Below are 14,162 nucleotides of genomic sequence, written 5' to 3'. Positions count from 1 at the left end.
GCAAGAGCTACAAAAAAGGCCACAGAAAGCAAGATAGTCGATCACATAATTTAGAATTAAAAAAAATAAATCATTTTTTAAAATATATTTATTAAAGTTTTCAAATTTAATACAAATAAAAAAGAATCAAAAAGGAAAAAGCAAAAAAGTTTAAAAACACATAAAGTTCACAATACTTATTTTTCAATCACATATTTCCCCGACCTCCTCATACCTCCCCTTCTTGTATTCCAATTCAAATTGTTAATTCAGCAAATCCTTATCCATAATTTTTAACCTATTTCTATACTTAATTTAACATATTATTATTTTACTTTTTCTCTTTCATCCATTTCCTCAATTTATTTTTGCTAACCTTGTTTTCATTTAATTTAGTTCATTTTAAAAAACCAATTTTACCTTATCCAAACTTAAACATCAATACTTATACATCAGTACTCATTCTTAAAACATTTTTCTGAAGTCGACCCAAGTTCCCTTCCACGAATTTCCCAATTTTCATACACGTAACAAAAACAAAATAAAAACAGAACACATTATAATTATGTACCCTTTGGATTCCCAAACTCCACCCCCCCCTTTCCCGGTTTCAGTCCCCAACAAATGTCCATCAGTCTTAATCTACTATTAGCCTGGAGATCTCACATCCGAGGCTCTTAGTTCTCTCTCAATTCCTCTCTGCCGGTTTTTTTGATAGTCCTTGATATTAGACACCAAGTCTCGGAGAAGCTCTGGCCCTACGGGATCCATGTTTCTTCCAGCCAGACCTCCATATTTAAAAGTGGAGCCCGAGTCTTGTTTCTTACTCCTTTCAAATCCAAATGTCCCCAAAGCTCCAACTTCCACCTTAAGCAAATTTGTAATCCTTAGGTCTTCAGGTCTCCACATAGAAGAGTGACTAGTGGGATGCCACAGGGTTCTGTCTTGGGCCCGGTCTTATTCAACATCTTTATCAACGACTTGGATGATGGACTCAAGGGCATCCTGATCAAATTTGCAGATGACACCAAACTGGGAGGGGTGGCTAACACCCCAGAGGACAGGATCACACTTCAAAACGACCTTGACAGATTAGAGAACTGGGCCAAAACAAACAAGATGAACTTTAACAGGGAGAAATGTACAGTATTGCACTTGGGCAAAAAAAATGAGAGGCACAAATACAAGATGGGTGACACCTGGCTTGAGAGCAGTACATGTGAAAAGGATCTAGGAGTCTTGGTTGACCACAAACTTGACATGAGCCAACAGTGTGACGCGGCAGCTAAAAAAGCCAATGCAATTCTGGGCTGCATCAATAGGAGTATAGCATCTAGATCAAGGGAAGTAATAGTGCCACTGTATTCTGCTCTGGTCAGACCTCACCTGGAGTACTGTGTCCAGTTCTGGGCACCACAGTTCAAGAAGGACACTGACAAACTGGAACGTGTCCAGAGGAGGGCAACCAAAATGGTCAAAGGCCTGGAAACGATGCCTTATGAGGAACGGCTAAGGGAGCTGGGCATGTTTAGCCTGGAGAAGAGGAGGTTAAGGGGTGATATGATAGCCATGTTCAAATATATAAAAGGATGTCACATAGAGGAGGGAGAAAGGTTGTTTTCTGCTGCTCCAGAGAAGCGGACACGGAGCAATGGATCCAAACTGCAGGAAAGAAGATTCCACCTAAACATTAGGAAGAACTTCCTGACAGTAAGAGCTGTTCGACAGTGGAATTTGCTGCCAAGGAGTGTGGTGGAGTCTCCTTCTTTGGAGGTCTTTAAGCAGAGGCTTGACAACCATATGTCAGGAGTGCTCTGATGGTGTTTCCTGCTTGGCAGGGGGTTGGACTCGATGGCCCTTGTGGTCTCTTCCAACTCTATGATTCTATGATTCTATAAGGGGATCTCTCCATTTTTCAATCTCCAATTCAGGCCAGGTTTTCCACACCAAGTTTTTATTTTCCTTTGTTGCCATCATGTCAGGCCTCAAGCTCTCCTTTGTCATCTGCAAAATTACAGCTCCTCCTTCCTTTTCTTCAGAGCCAACATATATCTCCTTCTCCAAATTCTCCAAGCTCTCAAGTTTCTCTTTTTGTCCAGTTGAATAGACTTCCTGATTCAAGTCTTTATCAACTTCAATGATATTGTTTACAGTTGAGTCCAGAGTTGTAACATTTGTAGCCAAAACATCAATTTGGCCTTGTAACTTTCCCAAGAGAACAAATGCTCTGTCCAATTCAGCCTGAATTTTCCCTCCTCCAGCCATTCTTGTAATGTCCCAAAACCCCCTCTAGAGGGATTTTGGTTCCTTGATATTCATTCCAGTTCAAATCCAAAAATCAAGTTAGTTTGTATCAGCTCTTCCTTGTTTTCAGCAAATTGTAACAAAGTTGTAGCAAATATAACCAGCAGAAACAACAGAAACAAAGTTCTCTTTTTCTGTCTTGACAGCTAATTTGACAGCTGTCAAACTCTTCCGTACCTCATCAACAGGCTCTCTCTCTCGTGGAGCAGTCCCGGGTCCGGGAGGGTGACACTTCAGCTCCCAAAATTAGCTCTTTATCCTCCAGTAAGATTTCTTATACTGCCAAACCATGAAATTAAAGTCTTTTACCAAAGAAGGGGGGGGAAAGGGTTCTCTCGACCTTAGTTAGCAGGTCCTTGCTTTAAGTTATTTACAAGGAGGGGAGGCGGACTTCCTGTTTACACCTTCCCTGATCGTGCCTAATTCATAAAAATTTCTTTACAATTCCAATTTCTGTACTACTCACGGGTTGTTACTTTAAAGTCCAATTGCTCACAAGAAGAAGTCAGCGCTCTCCGACAACGGCAGTGCGGCTTCACTCCGCAGGAGAAGCAGTCGACTCTCAGCACCGCGCCGCTCACCCCGTCCCCGTTCCGAAGCCTTTAAAAAGGCTCCTTCGCAGCTCGGGGGGGCGTGCAAATGGTGCCCGCCGAGTCACCAGGTTCACAGGCTTCACCGCCTGTGATTTTTAAGGGTCCCCGCGTCGCCGCAGCGGCAAGACCCGATCCTGCGGAGCCAGTTCCCTCCGGAGCTCAGAGGGAATCCGCCATTAGTCGATGGCGCTAACCCGGAAGTTCATTTTTACTGATTTTCCAATAAAAACATCCAGTTAATATATCCAATAATAATACTCCAATTAAAATAAAAAACTACAATACAAAAGACCAAATTATAGTCCAAATTATAATTATAAATTTTTCGGAGCTCCCCACGATCTGAATCTCTGAAGCATGATGTCAGGGAAGAGTTAGAAGTTTCCAGTTTCTCAGAGGGAGAAAGCATTCCCCAAGGGGGGAAGGAGAGCAGTGAATCTAATAGAACAAGAGGGAGGGGCTGGCTGTTCCCAGGATCATGATCGGTCTATGTATTTCTTTTTTGATAGGACTGTCAAAACTACTCTGAAAATTTATGATTCCAAAACCAAAACCTTCATCTGGTTGTAAATATTAAAGATTATACCAGCAGGAATGCTGTTGTTGTTGTTTTTAATTAAATCAAGCCTGACTAGTGATTTAAATTGTGATTTATATCGTGATTTAAATCGATTTGATTTAAATCAAATCCGCCCTGGTCTGAAGTTTGCAAACAAACAAACAAACAAACCTAAGAGCTTCTTAAAGAGGCAAGCACTACAAAAAGGCCACATAAAGCAAGATTTATCACACAATTAAGGACCCAGGAGGCTTTTTTTTTACTTCCCAGAGCAGTTGGTCTTAATGACATTTTTTAACATCACAGCATTAACATCTTACGACTACAGTAAGGAATATTTTGGGCACACAGTAGTACCATGGGTTCTCAAACTCCGAAAACCCGGAAGAAAGTGTTCTGGTGTCTGGACGTTTTTCGGAAGCCGGACGTCCGACATGGCTGTCGGCAATTGTTTCCAGGGTGCCTGCACCAATCGAAAGCCGTGCCTCAGTTTTTGAACATTCTGGAAGTCAGGCGGACTTCCGGAACGAATTAAATTTGGCGCTTTTGTTTTTGCTATTTTGCGTTTCTGTTTTTGAGGCTTTTTTGGTTAACTTGTTTTTGTGACTGTGTGGAGCCCAGTTCAGCTACTGATTGATGGATTGCATGACGGATGGATGGATGGACTGACTGTGTGACGGCGGAAACAGATAAAAGCCCCCCATCCAAACAGTGACTTTAGCTACTGATGGACGGACGGACGGATGGATTGTGTGACTGCAGAAATGGATAGAAGCCCCCGATCCAAACAATGACTTTAGCTACGGATGGATGGTGTGACTGTGGAAATGGATTGAAGCCCCCCATCCCTATCATCAGTGCAGGCAATTTTTTAAAAAAATTATCATCTACAATACTGTCTATTTATTTTATAGTACAGTACATTGATGATTGCTTTCATTTTAGGGATCAATGGTCTCGTTAGAGAGTAAAATTGATGTTAAATGGCTGTTTCAGGGGTTGTTTTTCAAAGCCTGGAACTGATTAATCCGTTTTGCATTCCTTTCTATGGGAAAGCGCGCCTCGGTTTGGGAACGCTTTGGTTTCGGAACTAACTTCTGGAAGGGATGAAGTTTGAGAACCAAGGGACCACTGTATGATCAACATTTTTCACTGTGACTTCCTTTACCTGGATTGGGGCCGGCCGGAGAGCAAACAGCTCGTTGCGGGCTCCTTTGGTGTAGCCATTCATGTTAATGAGGATATGGATGCCGTCTTGGTGAATGCGGTCGGCCGCCTTGCCATTGCACGGGACCTGAAACGCAAACATTAGAAGCACGTTTAGGGAAGTTTTTAACAACTGATGTTTTAATGTCTTTTTAATCTCTTGTTGGAAGCTGCCCAGAGTGGCTGGGGAAACCCAGCCAGATGGGCGGGGTATAAGTAATAAATTTATTATTATTATTATTATTATTATTATTATTATTATTATTATTATTATTACTACTACTACTACTTGTCAGGGAACTGCCATCAGCTCAGAGGCGAGAGATGGAAGGGCAGTTGTGTTATAGGGAGCCTCCAAAAATCTTGCGAAGCAGTTCCTCTTCCGGGGAGGAGGAAAGCCCACCTCCAGTGGAGAAGAGGTGCAGGGACCAGGAGATGCTAGGGAGAGCCTCAACATCGAGCCTGAGCAAACCGGAGAGGCGAGAAGTACGCCCTTGCCAGCGCCCATTCTGCGCAGTAGGCTTCAGCGCAGGGAGGGGCGGAAAAGGCTGGGGGTGACGTAATTTTTATGCTGGGGGAGGTTCAAAGACCGACCACTCCCAGATTCTGATAGCGATTGAGCCAGACATGAACTTACGACGCTCTTCACTGTAAATAGTTTGCACCAAGAATAAAGTCTGGAAAAGACAGGTCGGAGTCTTGCCTGTTTACTCTCGAGCAACCACACCAGCATCTGACACTACTACTACATCTGCTAAGGCATCTTTCAGGTTGACTCGACAACCCGGCGACGATGTCACAGCCCTCGAATTGTCCTTCTGAGCTTCTTTCCCTCATACAGTGCACTTGCCGTTGCTTTTGCAAAATCCTGCACTGCAGGAAAGTGCGACGTTTTGGTCAGATTGCCATAGCTCAGGAGACGTGCTCCGTGACAAAACTGGGCAGGGTATCTGAAGCACTACTCTGCACCCATGACTTGAGAGCATCCAGGAATCATATGAAATGTAGTTTAGGGTTAGGGGTTTAGGGGAAAGGGCTAGTGCAAAGGCTAAGGGCTAGGGCTGGAGCTAGGGCTAGGGCAAGAATTACTGTTAGACTTAGGTTTTAGAAGTTTAGGGTTTACAGCTAGGGCAAAGGCAAGGGCTAGAGTGAGAGTTGGGGTTCGGGTTAAGGCCAGGCACGTCCAAAGTCCATCTTCAATCCTAAAAAAAGCTCAAGAACTTTGGCCAGCCCTCACGAATGTTCACGTCATCAAATCTGGCCCTCTTTGGAAAAAGTTTGGACACCGACTAGTGATTTAAATCATGATTTAAATCTATTTGATTTAAATCAAATCTACCCTGTTATATATATATTACCAAGCAAGAACTTCAACCAGCCACTGGAAAGCTCCCGAGTAGCGGCAAAGTGACCACCACCACCCCACCCCACGTTGCACGACCCTTCAGCCATGAGTTCAGACATGAGTTTCCAAGCTCTGCCCCAAAATCTGATTTATAGATTATTGATCGCTAGCCTGGATGGTTTGCCTCACTAGCTAGTGCAGTCAAAATATATTAATTATCCAGTAGCACCTTAGAGAACAACTAAGTTTGTTCTTGGTATAAGCTTTCATGTGCATGCACACTTCTTCAGATACCTGAAGAATCTGCTAGTGCCGATTATTCATTATTTAGCCCCCTCTTCCGATACCGCACATTCCTCCTAACAACGTCTAGCATCCAATAACAGAAACACACAACATTAGTGCTTCTTCCTTCTGCCAGATTATGCATTAAAAGCCTGTTCTCGGCCATCAAAGAGCTTTAGCAAGAGATAGAGAAGGGAAGTAAACAGAGGCAGGAAGAGATGACCGTATCTCTGAGTTTTATTTTGATTTTAAATGTGATTAGAATTGTATTTTAAACCAATTGTTTGATTTTGTGTTTTAATGTATTTGATAATTGATGTTAGCCGCCCTGAGCCCGGTCTCGGCAGGGGAGGGCAGGGTATAAATAATTTTTTTTAAAAAATTATTATTATTATTATTATTATTATTATTATTATTTAAGATCGCTAAACTCCTCGAAATGACAAGTATCTTCTGGAAAAGGTTGCCCGGGCAAGAGCGTTATTTAGGATATATAGGGGGGAAAGAGCTCTCACCTGAGATAAGTCAATAAAGTGATTTGCTTCAGCCATCACCTTGACCCGGAAGTTTGTGCCGTCGTCAGGGCTGAGGGCATAGCAGAAGACCTGGGAAAGAGAGGAGATGCTTAGAACTGAGGCTGACCAGTCAATGAATGAATGAATTAATCTTTATTTGTGTTGGCAATTGCAATAAAACAATACGATATACAAAGAATGGAAATTAAAAGTCCATTGTATAAAATACATTTGAGGGTCATTTGAGCAGGGAGCACGCGAGAAGCGACAAAACACAGGGGGGGGGGGAGGACATCGAACAAAGCCCATCTTTCCCAAACGCTGCAGGAAAACGCCAGAATTTATGAAGCGCATAAACCATCACAGCTTTCCTCCAAGATGAAGCAATCGCTGACAGAGAATCGTAGAACTGGGGAGTTGGAAAGGGCAATGAGGCTCATCTAGTATGACCCCCTGCAATGCGGGAATCTTTTGCCCAAGAGCTTCCCTCTTGTGGCTTATCCCCACAACAGCTACTGACTTTGGGTTTTAATAATAATAATAATTTCATATTTGTACCCCACCCTCCCTGGCCGGAGCCGGGCTCAGGGCAGCTAACATGATAAAACTAACACAGTATACAAAGAACATAGAAACAGGCAATCAATTAATTAAAATACATCTTAAAACAGTCAAGCAGTCTAATCCAGGCATCCCCAACCTGCAGCTCTCCAGATGCTTTGGCCTACAACTCCCATGATCCCTAGCTAACAGGACCAGTGGTCAGGGATGATGGGAACTATAGTCCAAAACATCTGGAGGGCCAAAGGTTGGGGGTGCCTGGTCTAATCTGTCAGTGCCTAAATAATCTCAAGCGTCAGAACAACTTGGCTGCCATCAGGAAATTTCGCCCGTGGTATGACTCTCTCCCCCCTTCCCATTTCAACTCTCCGGCACCCGATCTGCATAACCGAGCGATCCCAAAATGTAGACGTGCTTTGACCGTCACAAGATTAAAATGTCTCGCCCTTGGCTGGACTCAAGGGACGATTCCAACAGATTCCACCCAAAGAACGCTCATGTCCCTGCAGAGATGGCAGCACCAAATCAGTGGCACATGCCCTTTATAAAAAGACTTGAGGAGTGAGATTATCACCCCTCTTTTATTGCCCGTTCCGGGTCGCCCAACCACTGCCCCAGTGTCCTCTCTCTTGACAGATCAAGAGGAGCAGGTGACAGCAAAGGACGTGGAGATTCAGGTCACAGTCTTACAATGGCTGCACTCTTTCCTTTCAGGTCGGGGACAGTGAATTGCGCTAGGGGAGGAGTTGTCGTCACGGCACACCTTGGTGTGTGGAGTTCCGCAGGGCACAATCCTCTCCCCAATGCTTTTAAACATTTTTATGCGCCCCTTGCCCAGCATGTCTGGAATTTTGGGCAGGGCTGTCATCAATATGCTGATGACACCCAGCTTCATCCGTTGATGGACGGCCATCCTGACTCAGCCCCGGACACACTGACCAGAGGCTTGAAAGCTGTGGTCGGATGGTTGTGCGGGAGCCGGTTGAAGTGAAATCCTTTGAAAACAGAGGTCCTCTGGTTGGGCTGGGACGACATGGGGCTGGGGGGCCAATTCCCATCTCTTGCAGGGGTGCAATTAGTGCCAGCGCCTTCCGTCAGGAGTTTGAGTGTAACCTTCGACGCCTCCCTCTCTATGGAGACACAGGTTACAGCTACAGCAAAGGCGGCATTTTCCCACCTTTGCTGCTCTAAGCAGCTGGTCCCTGCCTTCTCTTGCCCTGATCTCCCCATGGTGATGCATGTGGTGGTCACCTCCTGGCTCGATTATTGTAACTTGCTCTACGCGGGGCTGCCCTTGAAGCTGACCCAGAAACTCCAGCAGGTGCAGAATGCCGTGGCGAGACTCCTTACGGGGTCCTCACCGCGGGATCACATTTGTCCAATGCTATACCAGCGGCATTGGCTCCCAGTGTAGTACAGGGTCAGATTCAAGGAGCTAGTTTTAACCTTTAAAGCCCTATATAACCAAGGCCCCTCGTACCTGCAGGACTGCCTCTCCTGGCATGACCCGCGGAGGACCTTACGGTCCGCAAATAATAATATCTTGGAGGTCCCAGGCCTCGGGGATGTTCAACTGGCCTCAACCAGGGCCAAGGCCTTTTCATGCAGCCAAAAGATGTGATCCAGGAACATGGCGGTTTCCTCAGCTGTCACCGCATGGAAGCATGCCACAAAGTGACACATCTTGGTCAGCAGGTCCACCACCACGACAGCCGTCTTACCTCGGGACATGGGCAGGTCCGTCATGAAGTCTATGGACACTGCCTCCCATGGTCTCCCCGGTGTGGGTAAGCCCCGCCAGAGCCGCCCTTTCCCTCTTTGCTCTCTGACATGTGTCGCATCCTCGTACATATTCCCGCACATCCTCCCTTACCTTGGGCCACCAGAAATCCCGCGTAACTAACAACATGGTCTTGTGTTGCCCAAAGTGCCCAGCTGTAGGGTTGTCATGGAGCTGCTTGAGGACTCTGACCCTCAAAGGCTCTCCCGGTACATACTGTATTTTTCGCTCCATAAGACACACTTTTTCCCTCCTAAAAAGTAAGGGAAAATGTGTGTGCGTCTTATGGAGCGAATGCAGGCTGCACAGCTATCCCAGAAGCCAGAAAAGCAAGAGGGATTGCTGCTTTCACTGCGTAGCAATCCCTCTTGCTGTTCTGGCTTCTGAGATTCAGAATATTTTTTTTCTTGTTTTCCTCCTCCAAAGACTAGGTGCATCTTGTGGTCTGGTGCGTCTTATAGAGCGAAAAATGCGGTACTTACAAAGGTGGTCGGTTTTGAGCTAGGGCAGTCAGAATAAAACCCACTCTCGATTCAAATGTATTTGATATCGTTGACTTTTCAGTTCTATTCTTTGCAGATCGTCTCGTTTTATTGCTACAGCCGAGGGCTGACACAGATGAAGATTCGTTTGTTCGTTTGGCCCAACGTGGGGCTCAAACCCGCGACCCTGAGATTCAGAGTCTTGGCGCTCTGCCGCCTGAGCTACTCGCACGGCCACCCTCTTGTGCACCTCACCTCGAATTTGTCCGAATTGTGCATGCCTGGGATGGACTGCATGAGATGGGAGGTGGGGTGGTTGCCGAAGTCAGAACTGACGTAGCCCACGCGGAGCCGGCCCTCACTGGCTTTCAAGTCCTTGGAGTGTTCGTAGGGCGGCTTGTGGAGGACGTTGATCTGGCAGGGGGATTCAAGGAAGCCATGTTACAGAAACGACATGTAATAATAATAACTTTTTTTTTCTTTGAATATTATTATTCAAAGATGTGGGAGGCCCTACCTAACAGGACCAGCAGTCAGGGATGATGGGAATTGTAGTCCCCAAACAGCTAGAGGGCCAAGTTTGGCCACCACTGCTCTAGATCAGGCATGGCCCAACTTGGCCCTCCAGCTCTTTTGGGACTGCAACTCCCACCATCCGTAGCTCACAGCACCAGTGGTCAGGGATGATGGGCACTGTAGTCCCAAAACAGCTGGAGGGCCAAGTTGGGCCATGCCTGGCACAGACCCACCTTGTCCAGGCAGAGGTTCCCATGTCTCTCAGCGATAGCCTTTCGGAAGCCGTGAGATAGTGGATAAAGCATGCTGTGATGGGGGTGCACCGAAGGGAGTCGGTTCTTCTCCAGCTGGTCAGCCACAATACTGACAAGCTTCTTCATTCTCTCGTCATAATCGGTCCAATCGCAAACGATCTGAGAGGAGGCAAAGAAAACCCTGAATTACATTCTAGATTCAGGTAGGTAGCCGTGTTCGTCTGACACAGTCGAAATACGGTATATAAAAAAAATGTCCAGTAGCACCTTAGAGACCAACTCAGTTTGTTCTTGGTATAAGTTTTTGTGTGCATGCATACTTCTTCAGATACACTGAAACAGAAGTCACCAGACCCTTATATATAGGTGGGAGGGTGGGGTGGGGTATTTCTCAGAAGGGTAGTAGGAGACGGGTGATTTTACTGTTCCCAAAAGGAAACCTTCCTCTGCTTGTCCATATTGAGAGGAAGCCAGCAAGGCTGAACCTTTCGGTAAAAAAGGATTACAGACCTGTGCCTCCATGATTGACACCTTCTTAATCCTTGTACAGTGGTACCTCGCAAGACGAATGCCTCGCAAGACAAAAAACTTGCAAGACGAAAGGGTTTTTGGTTTTTTGAGTTGCTTTGCAAGACGATTTTCCCTATGGGCTTGCTTCGCAAGACGGAAATGTCTTGCAAGTTTGTTTCCTTTTTCTTAACACCGTTAATACAGTTGCGACTTGACTTTGAGTAGCAACTCATAGCACGCAGTGTGGTAGCCTTTTTTGAGGTTTTTGAAGACTTTGGTGATTTTTGAAGCTTTTCCAAAACTTTTCCGAAACCGTGCTTCGCAAGACAAAAAAAATCGCAAGACGAAAAAACTCGCGGAACGAATTAATTTCGTCTTGCGAGGCACCACTGTATTTAATGATAATAACACTTGGCTGTCGTGCACAGGCAGACTTCTTCAGATACACTGAAACAGAAGTCCCCAGACCCTGATATATAGTGGAAGGAAAAGTCCCCAGACCCTGATATATAGAGGGAGGGTAGGGTTTTTCTCCGAAGGGTAGTAGGACTCAATGGGTTTGGTCAACCTGTGGGCGACTGTGAATGACTACAATTAGTCCTACAGGAAAAAGCAGGGGATAGTATGCAGATGGTTAGCACATGTAATGAGACAGGAATCCAGTATCTCTATTCAGACCCGGTCTCTCCATCGTTTTCAGTTGAGTAATAAGTTGTAATTCAGCAACTTCTCTTTCAAGTCTGTTTCTGACAGCTGCTTGGAGATCCTGTATTGAATGTCCTGGGAGGATAAATGGGCATAAATCTGACATCGGGAATCGCAAGACAGAGAAGCCAGTAGGAGAACACTTCAATCTCCCAGGACATTCAATACAGGATCTCCAAGCAGCTGTCTTCTTACAAAAGAATTTCAGAAACATTACATATGCTAATCATCTGCTACATCAAAGCTACCTTCTATCTTTATGACCCAGGATGCCTGGTGAAGCAACTGGCCTGTGTTTTAGAATGCTTATACATGCCTGTCAGGCGTAGAAAATGAACAGTAAAGAAGATGGGCAGAGATGCAGAGGCTTATGGGATTTGATCAGAAATTATTGTCAATGACTCAAACCCAGTCAACGCAATGCTTTCATTGCCGACACAATGGCTTGCTTCGTTTTTCATAATTCCTCATAGCAATCCCACCTGACCCCCACAAGGCATCTCCTCCTACCCTTCTGAGAAATACCTGACTCCACCCTCCCACTATATATCAGGGTCTGGTGACTTGTGTTTCTGTGTAACTGAAGAAGAGTGCCTGCACACAAAAGCTTTGACCCAGAACAAACCGAGTTAGTCTCTAAGGTGCTACTGGACAATTCCTTACCACTACTGTGGTACCTTGGGACTTAAACGCTTTGGTTCCCAAACGCTGGAAACCCCAGAAGTGTTAGCTCTTATATTGGTGAAAAAGCCCTCCTCACCTGCAAACAGTGCGCCAAGTTGCAGTAAGCATCGGGAAAGTCCGGCTTCAGTTTCAGGGCGGTGCGATACGAAGCAATTGCCTCTGGGATATTTCCGGAATCCTAGAAAGGGAGGGGAGGGATATTTTAGCAATTGCCACCTGCTTTTTGTCTCAACCAGTAAAACCAAAGATGAAGCAGAGACGAACGGTACAATGATCCACGCCGGGTGGACATGTAAAAAAAATAAAGAGAATTTTGGGATAGCATACCTAATGAGCTCAAGACAGGCATCCCCAACTTGCGGCCCCCCCATATGTTTTGTCCTACAACTCCCATGATCCCTAGCTAGCAGGACCAGTGGTCAGGGATGATGGGAATTGTAGTCCAAAACATCTGGAGGCCCCAGTTTTGGGGTTCCTGCCATAGGCGAACTCAGCCCTCCAGCTGCCCTACAGGCAGAATTATGAGAGGTTTCAGAACAAACATTTCATAGCGAACAGGACACTTGCAGAGTATTGTCTAAAACAGGGGTGCCCAAATTTTTCCTAAAGGGGGCCAGATTTGATTAGCTTTTTTTACGATTTACCCCAAAGTTGCTGAGCTTTTTTTAGGATTTTACCCCAAGAAGCCAGATTAAATCGACCGGCAAGATTTTACCCCAAAGATGATGAGCTTTTTTTTCTAGGGTTGAAGTTGTTGAGATTTCTTTAGGATTTAATCCCAAACTTGTTGAGCTTTTTTTTCCTTAGATTTTTACCCCAGGGCATATACTGCGTTGTTGACCTTTTGGGGCCAATTTTACCCCGAAGTTGTTGAGCTTTGCCCCAGTAAGTAAACTGGATTAGGCCCCTGGGCAAGGCTTGCGACATGCCTGGTCTAAAAGAAGGCTGGAAAAATTTAAATTCTTCGGCGGGTGTGGATTGACGAAGGACAGCAGGAAGTAGGACAAATGCAATGCATTTGAGATCTAGGAGAGACGAGCGAAAGGGCGCCGTCGGAAACATGACATAGGGATCGCATTGGGGTCATCAGAAGTCACAATGTGATTTTTGGGTGTAGGAATCTGCCATGCTTTCCCGCCTGTATAAGACGCCCTCTATTTCGGGGGGCTCAAATTTAAGAAAACAAGCCATTCACCCACCCAATCGCCCGTATAAGACGACCCCCCCCATTTTTTTCTTTATTTTGGAGTAATAAAACCCCGCCTGACACTGAAAAGTACAATTTTTTCCCCTTTTATCTTTTTTTAAATTTTATTTACAAACACATAAACACAATAATACAAAAATTATATTACCCTACCACCATAAATTACAGACATTAAAACACCCTTGCGACTTCCCTCGACTGTCCCTCACCCTCCTATGTATTACACATTGCATTTTTCCCCTATTTATTTATTATTGATTTCATTTTACATGTTAGTTGCCGTACATTTTCAACACTATACATTACATATATAATACTATATATACGGATTCCCCACATCTAACCCTAAACCCAACTCACTATTTACCCGAATACCCATGTGACTTCACTCACATTCACATTGCAATTTTAATCTACATTTATATTTCTTAACTCTTTTAACTTGCTGGTTTTTTTCACCAGCTTTACAAACATTAATCCAAACATATCAGCATGTTAGTTTTTGAGCAGTACTTGGACATGTAATCCTCAAACCATTTCCATTGTATTTCTATTTTCTGGTTTGATTGGTACCTTATTACTGCAGTTAACCTTGCCAATTCTATAAATGCAATTTCTTTATCTAGTCATCCTTTGTGGGTATATATTTCCCTTTCCAGTTTTGTGCAAGGAGTAGC

General features: G+C 44.9%; 1 protein-coding gene across 3 annotated transcripts in view; it reads right to left on the bottom strand.

Annotated features, from left to right (window-relative positions):
• Positions 1 to 14,162, bottom strand: part of LOC128405947 (UDP-N-acetylglucosamine--peptide N-acetylglucosaminyltransferase 110 kDa subunit-like) — a 121,306-nt gene that overhangs the window by 38,818 nt on the left and 68,326 nt on the right. For all 3 annotated transcript variants that reach the window (XM_053372998.1, XM_053372997.1, XM_053372999.1), the window contains 5 exons: positions 12,355 to 12,456; positions 10,359 to 10,538; positions 9,865 to 10,023; positions 6,787 to 6,876; positions 4,604 to 4,729 (listed from right to left, as the gene is read on the bottom strand). In XM_053372998.1, coding sequence (XP_053228973.1) covers positions 4,604 to 4,729; positions 6,787 to 6,876; positions 9,865 to 10,023; positions 10,359 to 10,538; positions 12,355 to 12,456 — 657 coding nt within the window. The remainder of the gene's footprint in view (positions 1 to 4,603; positions 4,730 to 6,786; positions 6,877 to 9,864; positions 10,024 to 10,358; positions 10,539 to 12,354; positions 12,457 to 14,162) is intronic.

Source organism: Podarcis raffonei, chromosome W, assembly GCF_027172205.1.
Source record: "Podarcis raffonei isolate rPodRaf1 chromosome W, rPodRaf1.pri, whole genome shotgun sequence".
Taxonomy (NCBI): Eukaryota; Metazoa; Chordata; class Lepidosauria; order Squamata; family Lacertidae; genus Podarcis; species Podarcis raffonei.
The sequence above is the reverse complement of the archived record's forward strand: the minus strand, read 5'-3'. Positions and strand labels throughout refer to the sequence as shown.